Source organism: Haemorhous mexicanus, chromosome 23 (genome assembly GCF_027477595.1).
Source record: "Haemorhous mexicanus isolate bHaeMex1 chromosome 23, bHaeMex1.pri, whole genome shotgun sequence".
In the NCBI taxonomy this organism is placed as follows: domain Eukaryota; kingdom Metazoa; phylum Chordata; class Aves; order Passeriformes; family Fringillidae; genus Haemorhous; species Haemorhous mexicanus.
This window is the reverse complement of record NC_082363.1, coordinates 1,858,031-1,877,505: the sequence shown is the minus strand read 5'-3', so window position 1 is coordinate 1,877,505 and position 19,475 is coordinate 1,858,031. Positions and strand designations below refer to the sequence as shown.

General features: G+C 57.0%; 1 protein-coding gene across 3 annotated transcripts in view; it reads left to right on the top strand.

Annotated features, from left to right (window-relative positions):
- Window positions 1–5,126: 5,126 nt before the first annotated feature.
- PAX7 (paired box 7) overlaps window positions 5,127–19,475 on the top strand; it is a 124,725-nt gene continuing 110,376 nt past the window's right edge. For 2 of the 3 annotated variants that reach the window (XM_059866541.1, XM_059866539.1), the window contains exons 1-4: window positions 5,127–5,211; window positions 7,245–7,480; window positions 8,077–8,206; window positions 9,127–9,255. In XM_059866541.1, the coding sequence (XP_059722524.1) occupies window positions 5,127–5,211; window positions 7,245–7,480; window positions 8,077–8,206; window positions 9,127–9,255 (580 nt within the window). Of the gene's footprint in view, window positions 5,212–7,244; window positions 7,481–8,076; window positions 8,207–9,120; window positions 9,256–19,475 lie in introns of all 3 variants that reach the window. The other variant, XM_059866540.1, reaches the window with a different exon arrangement.

Sequence of the window (19,475 nt, the reverse complement as noted above, 5' to 3'; positions counted from 1 at the left end):
CCCCAAAAAGCAGAAGAGGCCCCAGTTCCATGGAGATGATTGGGGTGGGAATCCACGTGGATGCAGCTGGAATGGGAATTTAGGGAATTCTGGATTGTTATGGATCCCATCCCAGGGGGCTGGAGGTCTCCAGAAGGAAACTCCTTGGAAATCCCAATTTCCCCCACCCCGGTTTTTCCCAGCCCTGTCCCTTCTCCAGAGCCCCTTGGGATCTCTTGGGAGTCTCAGATTCCCTTGGGATCCTCGGGGGGACAGCCCGGGACAATCCCCCCTCCCCGCTGGCTCGGGATTCCAGGCGTCATTCCAGAGGCAGATCCGGGCGGGACGAGCCCCGGGATCCCGGGAAATCCGGGAAAACCCCGGCGGCGCCCGGAGCGGGGCCGAGCCTCGGGAAAAGGGGATTTCATCCCGCTCCGGGAATCTGCTCCGGGAAAAGCGGGCGGGGCGCGCCGGAGGGACGGGAATCCCGTGGGATCGGGAGTGCCACAGCGGGAACGGGGCCGCTGCAGCCTCGCGGTTGGGATTTATCCCGTGAAAATTCCCGGCTCATCCCAGAGATGTCGGGCTTGGATCAGGGAACGGCTCCAGGCCGAGTTAAACCCGGCCCAGGGCGGGGCCGCTCCGCCCTTGAGCCGCGCCCGGGACTCTGATCCTCGGGTTTGGGGTCTGGGAAAAACAAACCGGGGACACCCCTGGGGACACCGGGACCTCCTGGGGACACTCCTGGGGACACCCCTGGGGACACCGGGACCTCCTGGTGACACCCCTGGGGACACCGGGACCTCCTGGGGACACCCCTGGGGACACCGGGACCTCCTGGGGACACCTGAGACCTCCTGGGGACATCCCTGGGGACACCGGGACCTCCTGGGGACACCTGAGACCTCCTGGGGACACCCCTGGGGACACCCCTGGGGACATTGGCGGGATCCCCTGGTGACACTCCAGGGGACACCCAGAATCTCCTGGGGACACTAGGGGTCACCTGGGGACACTCCTGAGGACACTTGGGGTCACCTGGGGACACTCCTGGGATTCTCCTCAGGACATTCCTGGGGACACTGCCGGGGACACGTGGGATGTCCTAGGGACACCCAGAATCTCATGGGGACACTCCTGGGGATACTTGGGATCAACTGAGGACCCTCGGGATCTCCCTGGGACACTCCTGGGAGGCACTCGGGATCTCCTGGGGACACTCCTGGGGACACTTGGGATCACCTGGAGAGACACTGTTGGGGACACTCCTGACATCTCCTGGGGATGCTTGGGATCACCTGGGGACACTCTGGGGACACTCCTGGGGACACCCAGAATCTACTGGGGACACTTGGGACCACCTGGGGACACTGCCGGGGACACCTGCAGTCTCCTGGGGACCCTCCTGAGATCAGCTGGGGACATTGCCAGGATCTCCTGGGGTCATTCCTGGGGACACCCAGAATCTCCTGAGGACACTTGAGATCACCCTGGGGATCTGCTGGGGACACTCCCGGGACACTCCTGGGTTCCCCGCTCCTGGAAAAGGAGAATTCATTGAATTAATTACTCCATTAATGCATTAATTGCTCTTTTCCCACCTCCCAGCCCCTTTCCCGCTGCTTTTCCGCCGCTCCCGAGCTCCTTCCCCGGGTCCCGGATCTCTCCCGGCCCCGCTCCCGTCCCGGCTTCTCCCGGTGCTGGAAAACTCCGGAGAAATGCCGAAGTCCCGCAGAAATATTTTCCTTTCGATCCCCTTTTTTTCAAGGTGGATTTCTCTCCCTTTAAAGGGAGATTCCTGGGATAATCCCTTGGGAAAATAGCGCTGGGATCTCCCACGGAAAACCCTCCCGGATCCATCACCTTCCTGGAAGCGCGCGAGGAACCAACTTCTCATGAAAGGATCCATCCCCGGGCGCTCCTGGGCTCGCTTTGGTTCTGCTTTTCCCGTCCTTGGGTTGAGAATCGGGATCGAATCCTTCGGGGTTTCCTCCCGAGCAGCCTCCGAGGGATTTTCCTGGGAAATTTCTCCTTCCTGGGTGCGCCCCGCTCCAGAAATGGGCTGACATCCCTAAAAAAATAAAAATTCAAAAATCAGAAAAGGACTTTTTGAGGAGAATCCTAATTTATAAAAATAATTTTTAAAAAGGGCTTTTTGAGGAGAATCGCAATAAATAAAATCGCTGATTGGGGAGATTTTCCAGACGGGTTTAATCAACCTGAGAGCGTCTTTTCCATAGAGAAAATGGGATGTGGAGCCCTTTTATCCCAAAAATCCGCCTTTCCAAGCGCGCATCGGAGTTGGAAACCCTCCCGCGAGGGATGCGGGGGATAACGGGATGCTCCTAAAAAATCCCAAATAATCCCAGCCCGCTCCCAGCGCGCGTTCCCGCGGGAATCGCGGCATTTATCGAGCAGGAACACACCTTAGGAAACCATGGAGATGCGCCGGGAAGGTGGGGAGAGAAATTCCCCCCGGGAAAGCTCCGGGAATTCCGAGCTCCGCATCCCGATGGATGTCGCCTCTAATCCAGAGAGCCGGGCTCGGCTTTTGTCCGCGAGGCAGAGCCGGGAGAAGATGGGAAAACCGAAAAAAAAAAAAGGAAAAAAAAAATTCAAATTTAACCCCAGAAAGGATTTGGCGCAGGTGACCCCTCCTGGAGCGGATTTTTGGGGTGATGGGTGGGGACAGGGCTGTCCCCTCCCCTGGTGGGGACAGTCCCTGTCACCCCCTGACCCCTCCCACACCCCGGACAGACCCCGGGGTGCGGCCGCAGCCTGAACCCCCCCTCAAAATAATAATAATCATCATCATCATCATCACAACAACAACTTTGAATGGAGCTCTTTGCGTGGCCACTGCCCGGACCTGCAGGAGAAAGTGAATTTTTTCCTTTCTTTTCTTTTTTTTTTTTTTTTGCCTGAAAGTGCCGAATCTTCCCCCAGTTCCAGCAGAACGGGGCGGGGGAAGGAAGGAAAACAAACGCGGCGTTTGAAGCGCGGGATTTTCCTGCGGGCGAGGTGACCCCGGAGCGGCGGGGAAGGAGGGCTCGGGCTCGGCTCCCGGGGTTTCACCTTCCCTCAGCGCCGGCAGAGCAGAAATATTTAATTTTCAACTTTATTCCCAGGCTCCTTCCCCCCCATCCCGGCCAATAATTGAATTACGGCTGCAGGAATGCGGCGGGGACGGGGCCGGGGCTTTTCCCCCCGAAAACTCCGGGAATCGGCGGGTTTTGGGAAGCGGGGAAGGAGCGAGATTTGTTTTCGTTCGCCAAAGTCGCGCCTGAGCCGAGCTCAGAGTTCGGGCGCAATTTGACACCTCGGGAAGAATTTTAAAACCGTTTTTTCCCCTCCCCACGCTGTGCCAGTTTTGGAGGGGGATTGGGGTGGTTTTAGGGATGGAAAGGCAGAAAACCCCAAAGCGCGCAGGTTTAGGCGCGGCTTAGGCCGAGCTGAGGCTGAAGGTTGGGCTCCAGGCCGGGCTTAAGCCCAAAGCAAAGCCGAGGGAGGAGCGGGGCGGGCTGGGGGGCCAGGCCGGGCTTTGGGGTCCGTTTTGGGGCCGGGGGCGGCGCGGCGGGGCCGGGGGGGTTTTGGGGAGGGGGCGGCGGGGCCGAGTCCCTTTTACAGCTGCGAACAAAAGGCAGCGCCGGCGCCGGCGTCACGTCCCGCTGCGCGCTCATTCCCAAAGCTCCCGCAGCTTTTGGGGGAAAATCGGGAATTCTCCGCCCGGGTCGGGCCGGCCCCGAGCCCGCCCCGTAATTAACGCGGCTGTTAATTAATGAGGGCGGCACCTGGGCTGCGGAAGGTGTGGGGGAGCTGGGCCGGCCCCACAGAGCGGGGTCGGGGTGAGCCTTTGGCACCCCCCAGGGAGGGATGGATGGGAAAAGCGGCTCCAAACCTTGGGGGTGGGAAGCATTTAATGAATTTATTTATTTATCGCATTTATTTCTTATCATTCCATTTATTTCTTATTTCATTTGTGTTGCTTTTTAATTTCTCACATTACTTTTTAAAAATTTTTAATTTAAAATTTTTAACTTCAATTTATTTATTTGCTTTTATTTTTATTCAATTTCATTGGCATTCATTTTAATTTTCATTTATTTTTAATTTTTTATTAATTTATTACAATCCTATTTTATCTCAATTTGTTGGGTTTTTTTTAATTTGCGTTTTTAAAAACTATTTTATTTTTCAATCCACGCCGCAATTCCCCCACCCTCAGCCGTGCTCAGCCCATGCCCCGCCCGCCTTTCCCCTCCTGGAATCCGCTTAAAAATCCCCCAAAACCTACCAAAAAAACCCCAAACCCCAACAACCCCGCAATTCCCTATTTTTCCTTGCTCTGTTTCCCCCCAAATCTTTCCCAGCCGCTCGAGGGACACCCCAGCTTTCCATAAGGAGCCTGAGAATGACCAAAAACATCCCAAAAAAATTCTCTGGGAAGGAGAGCGGCGCTCCGCTCCCATTGGTGCCGGGGCCGGGCGCGGATCCCCCTTCCCATAAAAGAAAGGAGCCGGAGCCTATCAGAGCCCGCCCGTCCTTCCCACCGCCCCAACTTCCCCGCCGGAGCAACTTCCAGCCCCCTCCTCCTCCTCCCCTCCTCCTCCTCCTCCTCCAGCGCTGCCACAGCCGCGCCGCGAGGAGGAAGAGCCGCAGCGCACGGAGCGAATCCGGGGGGCCGCGGCTCCCCCCGCTCTGCCCCCCGAGCCAGCCCTAAACCAGCCCCGAGCCAGCCCTAAACCAGCCCTAAGCCCAGCCCAGCTCCCAGGCAACTTTGGCTGTGCCTGCTCTTCCCGGGTGACATTCCAGCGGAGCGGCCGCTCGGGACACAGCCCCCAAACTTTCCCGGGAATTTCTGGTGGGTGATCCCCCCTTTACCCCCACCCCTTCCATCCCGAGCCTTGCAGCATTTTGATTTTTCCGCTGATTTTTTGAATCGTTCTCGGTTTTTTTTTTTTTAATATATTTTTGGTTTGGTTTGGTTTTTTTTCTCGCTCGGAGCCCAGATTTCTCCCTTGTTTTGCAGCCGCTGGAAGGGCTGGGAAGGTCGGAGGAGGCGGCCCCGCAGCCCCCCCGGTTGTGCCCGGTGTCCCCCCCAGCCCCGGTCCGCACCGGAGCCCCTCGGCCGCCGCCGCCCCCCGACCATGGCAGCGCTGCCCGGGACGGTGCCGCGGATGATGCGCCCGGCGCCGGGGCAGAACTACCCCCGCACCGGCTTCCCGCTGGAAGGTAGGTCTGGAAAACCTGGAAAAGCGCTCTGGAATCACCCGGGGAGGGAAACTAGGTCTGGAAAAGCTCTGCTCCATCCCTCTGGAATTAAGGGGGGCTCTTAGCTCTGGAAAATCTCTGCTCCATCCCTCTGGAATAACCCGGGGGGGCTCTTAGCTCTGCAGAAGCGCCGCTCCATCCCTCCAAGCGCTGCTCCATCCCCCTGGAATCAGCGGCGGGGCCCTTGGGGCAGGGGGTGCGGCTGAGCTCCGCTCCTGGGGGGTTCCCGAAATTCTCCCAACTACTCACCCCTTCGCCCAGTCCCTTCCCACCGCGCTCCCCGCGAATTCCCGGCATACGCTTTGCTGCTTTCCCGTGTTTCGAGTACTCCCGGGCATCCCGCAGGATTTTTGGGGCAGCTTCTCCCGCTTTGGTGTTTTTCTGGGGGGAGCTGGTTTGGTTTTTTTTTTCTGGCGGGTCGTTTTTTTACCGTCCCGACAATTTCCCCCCCGCCTCAAAACGGGGGGAAAACGACCAAACTGATGGGATTTAACTTTTCGGAGGGGGAAATAGGAATAAAAACCTTGATCCGGGGAGCAGCGGGAAGCCGGGATGATGTCCTTGGCCGGGGCTGGCGAAGCGGGGACTCGGGAGCTGTCACCTCGCCGAGTGTCACCCATCCTCCCTCCGCCGTGCCTTTGTCACGCGGGGGGCGATTATTTCCAGGCACACACGTTCCCATTCCCAAAAAAAAAAAAAAAAAAAAAAGGCAAATTTTCTATCCGGGACCCCTCTGGCCGCATTTATTAAAAGCGGAGAAAATTTCATCCCGCCCGTGCTCAAGTGGCGAATCGCAAACCCGCGGAAAACCACGCAGGCTGCAAAACACACAGGGCGCGGGGATTTGCTGAAGTGCTTTTCTGTAGCAAATGAAGTAAAACAGACGGCAAGGGAAAGGATCAAAGGATTACAACAATATTTGCACAACATGACTGGGAATAATGAAAGGAGAGAGCGGCCGGCGCTTTTAGCGGCTCTTGAATGTAAAATTGGCCACTCGAGTGTTATCTGTCGATAATGATACATCCAGGGAGCGCCGGCCAAAGTGACTCGGAATTAGCGGTGCATGATTCTCGCTAAATCGCCAGGCAATTTCTGGAATCGACTTTTCTTTGTAGCGAGAGAGGGGAGGGAAAAAAAATTATATCTGTAAAAAAAAAAAAAAAAAAAAGGAATAAAAATCCGCCCCCCTCGCCTCGCCTGGCGCTCGCCCCCTCCAGCCTCGCGCAAATTACCCAGCTGAGTTCTGCCCCCTCCCGTCCTGCCTCCCCTCCTTTTCGCTTTAATTTCCAGCCTGTGAAATCGTATTAATCTGCGAGATCTGCCGCGCGAGGTGTTCGATAAATTGGGGAGGGGGCGAAGGAGCGGCCGCTGCCCCCGCGCCCGGAGAGGCGGCGGCGAAGCTGCCGAGGGGTAAAATCCCCCCCAAAGCCTCCAAAAAAAAAAAAAAACCTAAACCACCCAAAAAAGCTCCCCGAGGGTGTTTCAGAGGTGATATCCAAAAGTTTGTTTGAAAGCCGAGCTCCGTAAATCGAGGCGAAATTTTTTTGGGGCAGAAAGGGGAAGTTTGGGAGCGTTTTGTCGTGCGGGTTTGGATCTCCTCGCGTTTCACACGCCGGGAATGGTTTCAAACCAAGGTGCGAAACCCCAAATCCGGACAGATTTCCAGGGATGGACACATGGGGGGTGTCTCGGGGATGGGCGCGCGGCTCGCGGGGATTTTTATTTTCCCGCTTTCCATGGGAAAATCTCACTCGTGGTGCCGGGGTAAACAAACACGGTGATAAACAAACAGTGGGATAAACAAACACCTGGATAAACACGGGATAAACGCCGGGATAAGCACGGAGCGAGACTTTTCCCCTTCTTTCAAACCTCCAAACCCCGGGAGAGAAGCGGGATGTGCGGGGAAAGCCACACGGGAATTTCCCCCCCTAATTTAACTTTTCCCCTGATTTTTTGGGTCGGGTTTTTTCCCCCCTCGTCCCTCGCAGTGTCCACCCCGCTGGGCCAGGGCAGGGTGAACCAGCTCGGAGGGGTTTTCATCAACGGGCGCCCGCTGCCCAACCACATCCGCCACAAGATCGTGGAGATGGCGCACCACGGCATCCGGCCCTGCGTGATCTCCCGGCAGCTGCGCGTCTCCCACGGCTGCGTCTCCAAAATCCTCTGTCGCTACCAGGAGACCGGATCCATCCGGCCCGGGGCCATCGGCGGCAGCAAGCCCAGGGTGAGTGCGCTGCGGGCACCGCGCCCCAAAATTCCGCCTTCTTTTGGGGGGCAGCGCGAGTTTTCCCAGCGGTTTTGGGGTGGTTTTTTTTAAGGGAGAAAAGGTTTTAATAAAGTTGCGGTTTTTGGCCTCTGATGGGGAGAAAGAGGGGCCCGAGCTGGAGGTGGCGATGGATTAAAGTGGTTTCTTTTTTGTGGTTTCCACGTGCAACAAGTGGTGCGCGTCGGAGCGATCCCGGCGGGGCGCGGGGAGCAGGGAATTCGGGATTCTTTGGGAGTAGGAAATCCCATAAACACCCGAAAAAATGTCCCCTGCACCCCCTCCCCGGAGCTCAGGGTAATCCCACCCTGCCGGCTCTCCCGGCTCTCAGAGACCCCGCTTTTGGGATTTGGGGGAGCAGGGCCTTTTCCCAGCTTTATTTCCCTCCTTTCCCCGCTCCCAATCCCCATTTTCCGCCCCAAACCCCGCGGCCCGGCCGGGCAGGGCCGAGCTGCGTTGCTTCTTTTGAATTAAAAGCGCTTTTCCCCTGCTCTCCCTCCCTTCCTCCCCGCGTGGCCACCCCGCGGGGACACCCCGGCGCCCCTTGGGCACAAAAGCAGGTCGCGACTCCCGACGTGGAGAAGAAAATCGAGGAATACAAGCGGGAGAACCCCGGGATGTTCAGCTGGGAGATCCGGGACCGGCTGCTCAAGGACGGCCACTGCGACCGCAGCACGGTGCCCTCAGGTGAGAAGGCAGCTTGGCCGCACTCCCCCGGCTCCGCGGGAAAGGTTATCCCGCGGGAAAGGTTTTCCAGACCATCCAAACACGCTCCTGGCTCTGCTTGGATGGAGGGGGGAAATCACTCCGAGCAAAGCCCGGGACTGGGGGGGATTGGTGCCCCGGCTGCTGCAAAAGCGAACCCAAACCAAGCCCTTTTCCCAGGTTTTTCCAGCTCCCTGGAAAGCCAGGGGGGTGCTGGGGCAGGGGGAGACCCCCAGAGGCGCCCCCCAAATCCAGGGGGAAAGGGGAGCCCCGTTGGTCCCGCTGGGATTTGCGCCGTGAGGGCTGCGCAGCAACGTCCCCGCGGGGCAGAGATCTACGGGATCCAGAGATTCCAGGAGATGCTGAGATCCAGGAGATCCCAAGACACTCTGAGATCCATGAGCTCTATGGATCCTGAGAGATCCGGAGATCCATGAGATTCTGAGATACACGAGGTGCTGAGATCCATGAGATCCAGGGATCTGTGAGATCCCGAGGTCCCGAGATCCGTGGGCAGCGAGGCTGCACCCCAAAGTCCTGCCTGCAGGGACGTGTTTGGGGTCCGGGGGCTCGGCTGTGAGGTCCCTGCGGGTTTTGGGGCCGCTCTGCAGGGCCAGAGCAGGCCCGGAGCTCCATCCCGCCTTGGGAACTGGGGGGAATTTGGGAATTGTGGGGTGACAGAGCGTGTGGTGACCTGGGCATGGCCCATCCCGGGACTCTGGGACATCCCGGTGCCGCTCGGGTCGGGATGTCAGTCGGGAATTTGGATGCCCCGGATCCCATTTGGGAATGGCGGGGGCTCGGCAGGTGCATTCCCACGGGAAGAGCGGCATTCCCGGCCGTCCCCGCTCCTCGCAGGCAGCTTATACTCGCCTTTCTGCCTTTGACTGTCCGAGGTTTAGTGAGTTCGATTAGCCGCGTGCTCCGCATCAAATTCGGCAAGAAGGAGGAGGACGAGGACTGCGACAAGAAGGAGGAGGACGGCGACAAGAAGGCCAAGCACAGCATCGACGGCATCCTGGGCGACAAAGGTACCGCGCGTCCCCGCGCCGCGCCGGGGGGGACAGCGGGGACGCGGCGCTGCCCGCCGGGGGCGGCTCCAGAGCCGCCGGGTTTGGCTCTTCCCAAAAAGTCCCGGCGGGGAGCCGGGCTGCCAGGAGGAGGAAGAGCTGTCGGTGCTTTGCTCGGGATCAATTATCCATAAAAAGGGCCGGGAATGGCCGGAGGTGGGGAGAGGCACCTCGGAGGCCGTAAATGAATTTGTTAAACAGATTTGGCCTAAGTGGTCCCCTGGAACCGGGGCTGACAGGTGACCGATGGCGCCGATCAATATCAATTAGGGACGGGAGCCGCCAGCTCCGAGGGGACACGGGGGGGTCCCCGGAGCGGCGCCGCACCCCCCAATTATCCTGGGAAAAATTACCCGGGAAAAACCATCCAGGGGAAATGGTCCAGGGAAAATGATCCCGGGAAAATGATCCAGGGAAAATCCTCCCCGCGCAGGCGGGGGACGGCTCCGAGCCAGGCCGGTGGCGGGGCTCTGTTATCACCTCCCAAACGCGGCGTTTCTCCCGCTGCCAGGAAAATTCCAACTTTTCCCAGCTGGGAATGAGGGGTTGGGGGTGGGAACTGGAGCGCGGGCAGCGCCGTGGTTTCAAAAAACAACAACAACAACAACAACAACAAAAAAAAAGTGGAATTTTGGGGAAGCATCCATGAGATCTGTCAGGGAAAAAGGGGGAGTTGGAGCAGCTCCGGTCGGGCGCAGAACGAGCGACTTTTTGGGGGAGAAACGGCGATTTTGGAGGGAAAACGGTAGAGGGGAGTTGGGATTTTCCAGTTTTCTCCCGAATTGGTGCAAAGCGAGGACCGGCTGGGCTTGAGCCCGAGTTGGGATTTTGGGGGATTTGTGGCATCGCCGCTGTGGGGGTGAGCGGGATTCACCCCCAGTCCCGAATTTCCCCCAGTTTGGGACACGTGAGGGGAATTTTGGGGTAGAAAAAGCTCCCCCGTGCCCCCATCCCTGGAGTTGGAAATGAAGGTGACAAAAGAGATTTTGTCTTTTTTTTTTTTTTTTTTCCCCTCTTTTCCCAACCTTGAAGATGAACTTCACTTACAAAGACCTTGGGGTCTATTGAAGCTTTATAAGGAAAAGATTCCTGACCACAAAAGCAAACAGCGGAGAAAAAAAAAAAGAAAAAAAAAAGAAAAGAAAAAAAAAAAGAAAGAAAAAGGAAAAAAAAAAAAAAAAGAAAAGAAAGGGGGGGAAAAAGGGGGAAAAACCCGAGGCTGCCTTAAAAATGGAGTAAAGGGATGGGGGAGGGAGGGCGCGTCCATTCTCATTCAAAATTCCGCGAGGAGGAGAAAAACTTTTGGACAAAGGGCCGAGGACGGGAAGAAAGGGAGATAAATTATTCAAAACTCCCTGCTGTTAGATAGTTTTGTAATATTATCGGAGCGGCTGCTGCAGAAAGGCAGAGCCGTTGGACGCTGCAAAATGTTGCTGTGATTTGGGAGAGGGGCGATGCTCATTTGCAAATCGGGGCCATTGTGTCCGTCAGAAGCTCCCCCGCGCACTTTCGGGGTGTTTTTAATTTTATTAGAGGGGGGGAAAGGAGATTTGGGGGGGGTTCAGTTGTGTTTTCAGCCAGGCTCGCCGCTCGGGAAAAATATCTTTATTTTTGAAAGCGCGGGTTGGGGTTTTTCTTTCCCCCTCGTCCTCGCATTTTCCACGTCGCCACCCCCAAAACAACAACAACAAAAAAAATTAAAAAAAGAAATAAGAATGAAGGAGCGGGGAGCTTTTTATCCCTGATTAGCACGCAAGAAGTGCGTGTCAAGAGGCAAAACAAAACGATCCCTTCTGCCTTCATGGGTGAGGCCGCCGACAAATCAAACACGAGCCCCCGTTCCTGGATGAAAGGGGGCTAATTTGGGCAAATTCCCGCGGCCGGAGCCTGTGGAGCGCCGCGCTCCCTCCGAGCGCGCAGAACCGCCCGGCCCCGCGCAGAAATCCCGATTTCTCCGCAATTCCGGGGGTTTTATCGCCGCGCCGAGCAGAAATCCCCCCTAAAACCCGCGGGAATTCGGAGTTTTTTTGGGGTCCTGCGCATCTCCAAAAGGAGCGTCCGAAATTCCGAATTTGCCGCTGCCCTGGCGGATTTTAACGCCTGGGAAAGTTTTAATGGCCCCAATTAAGATAATTGATGAGGCCGCTTGGAAAGCAGCGGCGGGCGGCGGCTGCGGGCCGGGAAACGCCGCGATTTCTGCTGGGGGGGGAAAAAAAAAAAATCACAATTTCTGCTCGAAAAACCCGCGATTTCTGCTCGAAAAAACCCTCAGTTTCTGCTCGAAAAAACTCAATTTCTGCACGAAAACCCCGCGATTTTACATTCCGCAATTAAAACTCCTTCAGAGCTGTTTCTCCCTGCGCCTAATTCTCATTTCCAGGTGGCTCCCACTAAAACCAACCCAACCTCGCACGGCTTGAGGGAGGGAGGGAGAGGGAATATTTTTCTCAGTTTCTGCGCCCAACGCGACTTCTCCCTCCGAGAGCTGCGGGGGGAAAGAGGCGAAAAAACTTTGGGTTTGCGGTTTTTTTTATTTTTAATCTTTTTTTTTTTTTTTTCCGCCGCTGCCAAGCGCTCCGTGGCGGGTTCTCCTCGCGGGGAGCCGGGGGAAGACAGCCCTAAATGCTCTCTCTTTTTAAGTGGGAAAGAAAGCTTCCACCCTGCGCCTGTTTCTTTCTATCGTCTGCTTGGCATTTAATAATGTTAAGACTTATTAGAGCTGGTAATGAAAACTGTGGCTGTTGAATAGGGAGCTGTGTTGGAGAAGGGTGTAATAGCTCCAAGGCATGCTAAGAAATGTATTTATCCCCAATCAGTACTCACTCTCTGAGTTCCCAGCACAAACGTTAAGTTGAAGGGTTTTAAGGCAGATTAAATTGAGCCTTTATTTCTTTGCACTTTCATCTTTAAACGGCTCACTCCAGCTAGCCCTGGGCGGATATTCATGAGGCTTCACTTTGGGTTTTTTTTTTTATTTTTTTAATATATGTTTATTTATATATCTATATATATCTCCTTGTTAAGAGCGGGTTGTTGTTGCTATTTATTATTATTATAATTGTAATGATTATTTGGGGTTGTTATTTATTAGGGAGGGGATGCGCCGCTCTCTCCCTCGCTGGGGGGGCAGAGGGGGGAATTTGGGCACCCCCAAATTTCGGGGGGCGCCGCTCGGGGGAGGGGGGGGAGGGAATTAATTGAGACCAGACCCGGGGGGGTCTCCGGTGTGTCCCCCCTCCCCGGGCCTGTCCCCCCCGGGGCAGCAGCGGGGATTGGCCGCGCCGCCCCCCCCGGAGCCCCCGAGGTGCGGGGGATGCTCGCAGGGACCCCCGGGTTTGGTTTTGGGGTGAAAATGCAGATTTTTAGGGAATCTTCCCCCTCCCCTCCGCACTGTGCCCCCCAGGTTTGTGCCCTCGGCCGATTTGGGGGGAACAGCAGGATCGGGGTTCCGATTTTGGGGGGAACAGCGGGATCGGGGTTCCGATTTTGGGGGGAACAGCAGGATCGGGGTTCCGATTTTGGGGGGAAAGCGGGATCGGGGTTCCGATTTTGGGGGGAAAGCGGGATCGGGGTTCCGATTTTGGGGGAGCAGAGGGAGAGGGGCAGGATCGGGGCTCCGATTTTTAGGGGAAAGAGGCGGGATGGGGGTTCCCGGGGCTGGGGACAGTGCGGGAGGGGGGACAGGGACAATGCCAGCCGGGAGCTGCCAGCGCCGCTGCCGCCGGGTTTTTGGGGGCCCGCAGCGAGCGGGGACAGTTCGGAGGGTCCCGCCCGATTTTCGGGAGCTCGGGAGGAGCGGAAATAGACGGGGGAACCCCCAGAGCTGGGCCGGGCTTTGTTCCCCGAGCCGGGAGAGCGACGCGGGGCTGCGGGGCCGATTTATCGGCAAACAATCGGCGCGGGTTTAAAACCAACACGCGGCTCCTCGGTAAATGTGTGTTTAGAAGCGCGGGGGGGGCCGCGAGCAGACACTTCATCAAATCAAGGGATTACCAAAGGTTGGCAATCTAATCAAACAGAGCCCAGGCGGGATTTGTGAGTGTTGCGAGCGGGATCAGCTCTAATAATGGGGGGCAGGAGAAGAGATAGGGAGGTGTCAAGCAATTCATTGGCTTTAGGCTGAGTTATTCTGTGCATATTTCAGGCCGAGAGGAGAGCGAAGAGAGGGGAAGAGGAATAAAAAAAAAAAAAAACGCAGGGAGAAGAGAGAGGGAGAGGGAGGAGGGGGGGCTGGATGCGGGCGCACACGGAGCTTACATGTCACAAAAAAAGCTGAGACAAATGAGGTACAACAATAAACACAGATAACAATTACAAAGGCAAACAGTGGCTTTTGGGAACGGCAACCTGGGCTACATAAACAAAGTCGGCAAATGTTCGCAAGATAAACTCCTGCCTAAATCGAGTGTGACGGGGAGGAGAGAAGAGAGGAGGAGAGATAAGGCTGGAGAGGGGAATAAACGGGAATAATCGAACACGAGGCGTTTGAAAAAACAAACTTGAGACAAGGATGCGGCGAGCGGGGCTCGGTTGTGCGGCAGGGAGCGAGGGAATATCGGGGAGATGTTGGAGATCCGGGGCTCGGCTGCGGCTGGGGGTTTTTCCCTCTTCCCCTTCCCTTTTTGGGGGAGAAGAAAAGGATCCGTCCTAGAGCGGGGGGATGGGGAGGGAAATCTCGGGGTCAGAGTCAGGTGGGGAACCCTGGCCGGGAGAGGAAACGCGTCGGAGGCGTTTTGATGTGGAATTTGGAGGTGATTCCATTACCCAGGGGAGGGTAGGAGACGTTTTAATGAGGAATTTGGGGGTGATTCCATTACCCAGGGCGGGTAGGAGACGTTTTAATGAGGAATTTGGGGGCGAGTCCATTACCCAGGGGAGGGTAGGAGACGTTTTAATGAGGAATTTGGGGGTGATTCCATTACCCGGGGTGGGGTAGGAGACGTTTTAATGAGGAATTTGGGGGTGATTCCATTACCCAGGGCGGGTAGGAAGCAGATTTGGGGCGAAGGGGGGAGATGGAGCTGCGATAGAGCAGCGCAGGAAGGAAGCGGGGAGGTCTCGTCCTAATGCCAGGTTTGGTCCCTAATTGGGCCGGGAGGGAGGGGGCAGAGCCGGAATTAAGACAGGAGAGGCTGAGAGGGGAACGCGTGATCCAGGGGTTGCCGCAAACAAACAGATCTCCCCCCAAAAACCCCGCTTTTAACCCGAAACTGTCTCAAGGAGCAGCCGCAGGCCGCGCTGGGTCTCGCTCTCCCGTGGAGGATTTTTCCAAGCGGGAATTGCGCGCGGGAGAGGGGAGAGACGTGTCTGCAGCGTGGTTAAAGGAATTAGATATTTACCAGTTTGAAATAAGCCTGGGTATGAAAAAAAAAAGGGAAAAAGAGCGGGGGGGGGGAGAGAGAGAGAGAGAGCGAAGATGAGACGGGAGAACACTTCAAACGAATTCATCATCTGGAGTGGCGAAGGGGAGATTTAGAGACAGTATTGGGAAGTTATTTAGATATTAATAACATATTTTCCTGAGGCGTCAGGAGTGCCTCCATACGCACTTTTCCCTCGCAGCTATTTGGCTGGGTGAAATATGGGAGACCCAAATGTTGGGGAGAGATAACACAATCAGCCGAGCCCTGGTCCTGCGACTGCATCACGGCGTTAAACCCGGATTAACCTCCCCTTCCTCCCCCTCCCCCGCCGCCGTTTCACACCCCCACCCCCCCTCCCCAAATTCCACCCCCACGAGAAGCTTTTTCCAAATTTTTCAGGGGAATTTCCTCGGCGGGGTTTTAAAGCGCACAGAACAGCGGGGAGGGACTCGCTCCGGCATTAGGGTGAAGGATCTTTGGGAAAACTGCGTTTGCCATAAAAGAGAGAAAAAAAAAAAAGCGATCAGGGCCCCTCTGCAGACCTGGCTTTGCGGATATTCTGTATTTACGGGCATTATTCTTAAAAAGAACTGGGAGAAAAAGCCCGTCTCAATCTGCTGCCACTTTTCTCTCGCTTTCCCCACGCGGTTTTAGTAGCCTTTTAAATGGATTTGATTTTATTTTTTATTAAATGGGAACTTCAGCCTGGTTTGGGCTCTGGGCTTTCTGAGGGCGAGGAGATGCTGAGAGGGTCAGGGAAGGAGTGGGGGAAGGGGAGCCACGGCCGGGGCGGGAGGAAGACCCCCAGAACTGAGGTTTTGGGGGGCTCCTCCTCCCCTCCTGCCCCCTCATCCCAGGAAAATCAGGGATGGAGGAGTTGGGAAGCGCAGGTGCAGCTCCGGGAGGGAGCAGAGTGGGATGGGGATGCCGCTTTGCAGGGGAGTGGGAGGGTCGGGGTATCCCCCTCCCCAAAACCCCTCCTCCTCCTCCTCCTCCTCCTCCTCCTCCTCCTCCTCATTCCCGGCTCATCCCGAGGCTGGCGCTCGGCGGGGCCGGGCCACAAAAGGAGTTGGATGTCACTAATGCCACTTTATAAAGACATTTGTCACCCGCAGCTGGGGACAAGGCGGGAAGGAAGGGCCGGGGGGGGGGCGCGGGGAGGGCGGGAGCCGCCAGCGGAGCGGGGTGTGAGAGGGGCAGGGGATGAGGAGGATGATGGTGATGATGATGATGATGGTGATGATGGTGATAGTGATAGTTCGGGGGCACCGCCTGGGACTGGCTCGCGCACTTGAACGGCCCTCGGGGCTGTGGGGAGGAGCAGGGGGGCTTGGAGCTCCTCGGAGAGGGTTTGGAGCTCCTCGGAGAGGGTTTGGAGCTCCTCGGAGAGGGTTTGGAACCTCTCGAAAGGGGTTTGGAAGTCGGCGGGAGGAGCTGCATCCCCTTGGAGGGGGATTGGAGTTCCTTAGGGAGGGTTTGGACCTCCTGGAAAGGGGCTTGGAGCTCTTCCGAGGGGGTTTGGAGCTCCTCAGGGAGGGTTTGGAACTCTTCGGGAAGGGTTTGGAGCTCTTTGGGGAGGGTTGGAACTCCTCGTGGGGAGCTGCATTCCCTTGGAACTCCTCGGAGGGGGTTTGGAGCTCCTCGAGGTAGTTTGGAGACCCTCAGGGAGGGTTTGGAACTCCTCGGGGAGGATTTGGAGCTCCTTGAGGTAGTTTGGGGCTCCTCTGGGAGGGTTTGGGGCTCCTCAGGGAGGGTTTGGGGCTCTTCAGGGAGGGTTTGGGGCTCCTCAGGGAGGGTCTGGAGCTCCCCGGGGAGCGTTGGAAGATCTCGGGGGAGCTGCATCCCCTCGGGACGCTCTGGCGAGGGGAGAGCGAGCGGGGGCAGAGGGGCGAGGGAAAGCCGAAGCGGGCGAGGGCGAGCGGCGGCGGCGGCAGGAAATGGAGCCGCTGCGAGCCTTTGATCCCGGCTGCTCTCCCTTATCGGGAGCGCTCCCCCACAAAGGGAAGTTCATCACATTACAGCGGCTCGCGCCGGTAATTAGCGGCCGCGGCTCTGGCGGGACCGCGCGATCTGAGGCCGCGTTTCGTGCTTGGCTGGCTCGGGAACGGGAACGGGAACGGGAACGGGAACGGGAACGGGAACAGGAACGGGAACGGGAGCGGGAACAGGAACGGGAACGGGAGAGACCGCTGGCCGGGGGGCGGCTCCTCCCTCGGGAATTGAGCTGGGAATGACACTGGGATAGCACTGGGAAAGCTCTGGGATTGAATTGGGATATCATTGGGATAGCACTGGGATGGAATTGGAATAGCATTGGCATGGAATTGGGATAGCATTGGGAATAGTGTTGGGAACAGCAATGGGAATAAATAGCATTGGGATGGCACTGGGATAGCGTAGGGATAGCACTGGGAATAGAGTTGGGAATAGCATTGGGATAGCTCTGGGAATAGCGCTGGGATAGCTCTGGGAATAGTGCTGGGAACAGCAATGGGAATAAATAGCATTGAGATGGCACTGGGATAGCGTAGGGATAGCACTGGGAATAGAGTTGGGAATAGCATTGGGATAGCTCTGGGAATAGCATTGGGATAGCTCTGGGAATAGTGCTGGGAATAGCGTTGGGATAGCATTGGGATAAAACTGGGACCAGTGTTGGGAATAAATAGCATTGGGAATATCACTGGGAACAGCGCTGGGATAGCACTGGGACAGCATTGGGATAGTACTGGGATAGCATTGGAGAAGCATTGGGATAACACTGAGAAAGCATTGGGATAGCACTGGGATAGAATGAGGATAGCACTGGGAATAGGATTGGGATATCATTTGGGATGTAATTTGGGATATCATTTGGAATTTCTGCATCTCAGCTTCTCCGGGGCAGGGAAGGGCGGGGCAGGGCAGGGCTCGGCAGGGCGGGGTTCGCTGGCTGATGAAATCCGCGTCTGCCAGGAGCTTTTGGGCTCACGGAGGTTTTGGGAGCGTGGCTTTTCCCAAGGAAATGTTGGGAAAGAATTCCCAAAGAGAGCAGCCGGGTTTTCCTGGGGAGAGGGAGGGGTGGGGCGGGCGTGGGAATGTCCCTGCCCAGGGATGCTCCTCTGCCTCCTCCTGCACCGGGGCTGATCCCAGGGGGAGTCTGGGAGCCGAGGGAAAAGTGGGGTTCCACAGGGGCACAATGGCAGTGTCCCCTCCACACGGGGGTGTCACCTGCCCCACAGAGGTGTCCCCTGTCTCTGTCCTGCCCCGCAGGGAGTGTCCCCTGCCCCACAGAGAGAGCTGTCCCCTGTCCCAAAGGGGCTGTCCCCTGCCCCATAGAGAGGGACGTGACCTCTGTCCCATACTGGGGTGCCCGCTGCCCTATAGAGGGCTGGCCCCTGTCCCATAGGGAATGTCCCCAGTCCCACAGACAGAAGAGTGTCCCTGCCCCTTATGGGGTGTCCCCTGTCCCATAAAACTGTGCCCTCTGCCCCATACGGGGTGTCCCCTGCCCCACTGGGGGATGTCCCGCTGCCCCACAAGCTGAGGTTCCCTTGCCCCACTGAGGGCTCGTCCTCTGCCCCGAAAGGATCCCCCTGTGCCCCACCAAGGGATTCTGCTCTGCCCCGCCAAGGGCGCTCCCTGATCCCATAGGATGCTCCCTGATCCCAAAGGACTCTCCTTGATCCCATAAGACTCTCCCTGGTCCCAGAGGACTCTCCCTGGACACAAAGGACTCTCTCTGATCCCAAGTGACACTCCCTGATCCCAAGTGACACTCCCTGATCCCAAAGGACTCTCCCTGATCCCATAAGACTCTCCCTGGTCCCAAAGGACTCTCCCTGGACACAAAGGACACTCCCTGCCCCCCAAAGGACACTTCCTGATCCCAAGGGACACTCCCTGATCCCAAAGAACACTCCCTGATCCCAAAGGACTCTCCCTGATCCCATAAGACTCTCCCTGGTCCCAAAGGACACTCCCTGATCCCAAAGGACTCTCCCTGATCCCAAAGGACTCTCCCTGATCCCATAGGATGCTCCCTGATCCCAAAGGACGCTCCCTTGCTCCGGGTATGTTTCTGGGGGGCTCCGCGCTATTTTTACCCCCTTCCCGCCGCCCCCTGCCCCGGGCCCGGCCCCGCCCGGCCGAGGGAGGGAAAGGAAAAGGAAAAGGAAAAGGAAAAGGAAAAGGAAAAGGAAAAGGAAAAGGAAAAGGAAAAGGAAAAGGAAAAGGAAAAGGAAAAGGAAAAGGAAAAGGAAAAGGAAAAGGAAAAGGAAAAGGAAAAGGAAAATCCCTCCTCGGTTTTCCCCGCGCTCCCCTCGGGGTTTTTGGTGCTAAAATTGGAAGGAGCCCCCGGCTGACCCCGGGCAGCGCTGCCCGGCCCCGGGGGAGCCCCGGCCCCGACCCTCAGAGCCGCCTTTGTCCCCAGCCCCGGATCAAAGCGACCCGGGGACATCTCCGGGAGAGGGGGCGGGGGTGGAACCGCCGTGCCCAAACCCGAGGGGGGAAAAAAAGCGATTTTCGGATTTTCCAAACCGGCCCTGCCCCGCTGCCCTCCCCAGCTCGGCAGCGCCGGGCGACCCCGTCCTTTATTTCATTTATTTAATTTATTTTTATTCCCGCGGCCGAGAGGCGCCGATTTGCATTTTTATTGGGAATTAAGGGGCGAAAGTTGATTCCAGCAGCCGCTTTTGGAGCGGATCCTTTCGAGAGGAGCTGGAAGCACCCGGGTGGTTCTGGGCTGGCTCGGAGTTGGGAGAAGGCTCCTGAAACCACCCGGGAACTTCCAGAGCTCTGCAGGATTTTGGTTTTTCCAGCAGAAAAATCCACCCGCGC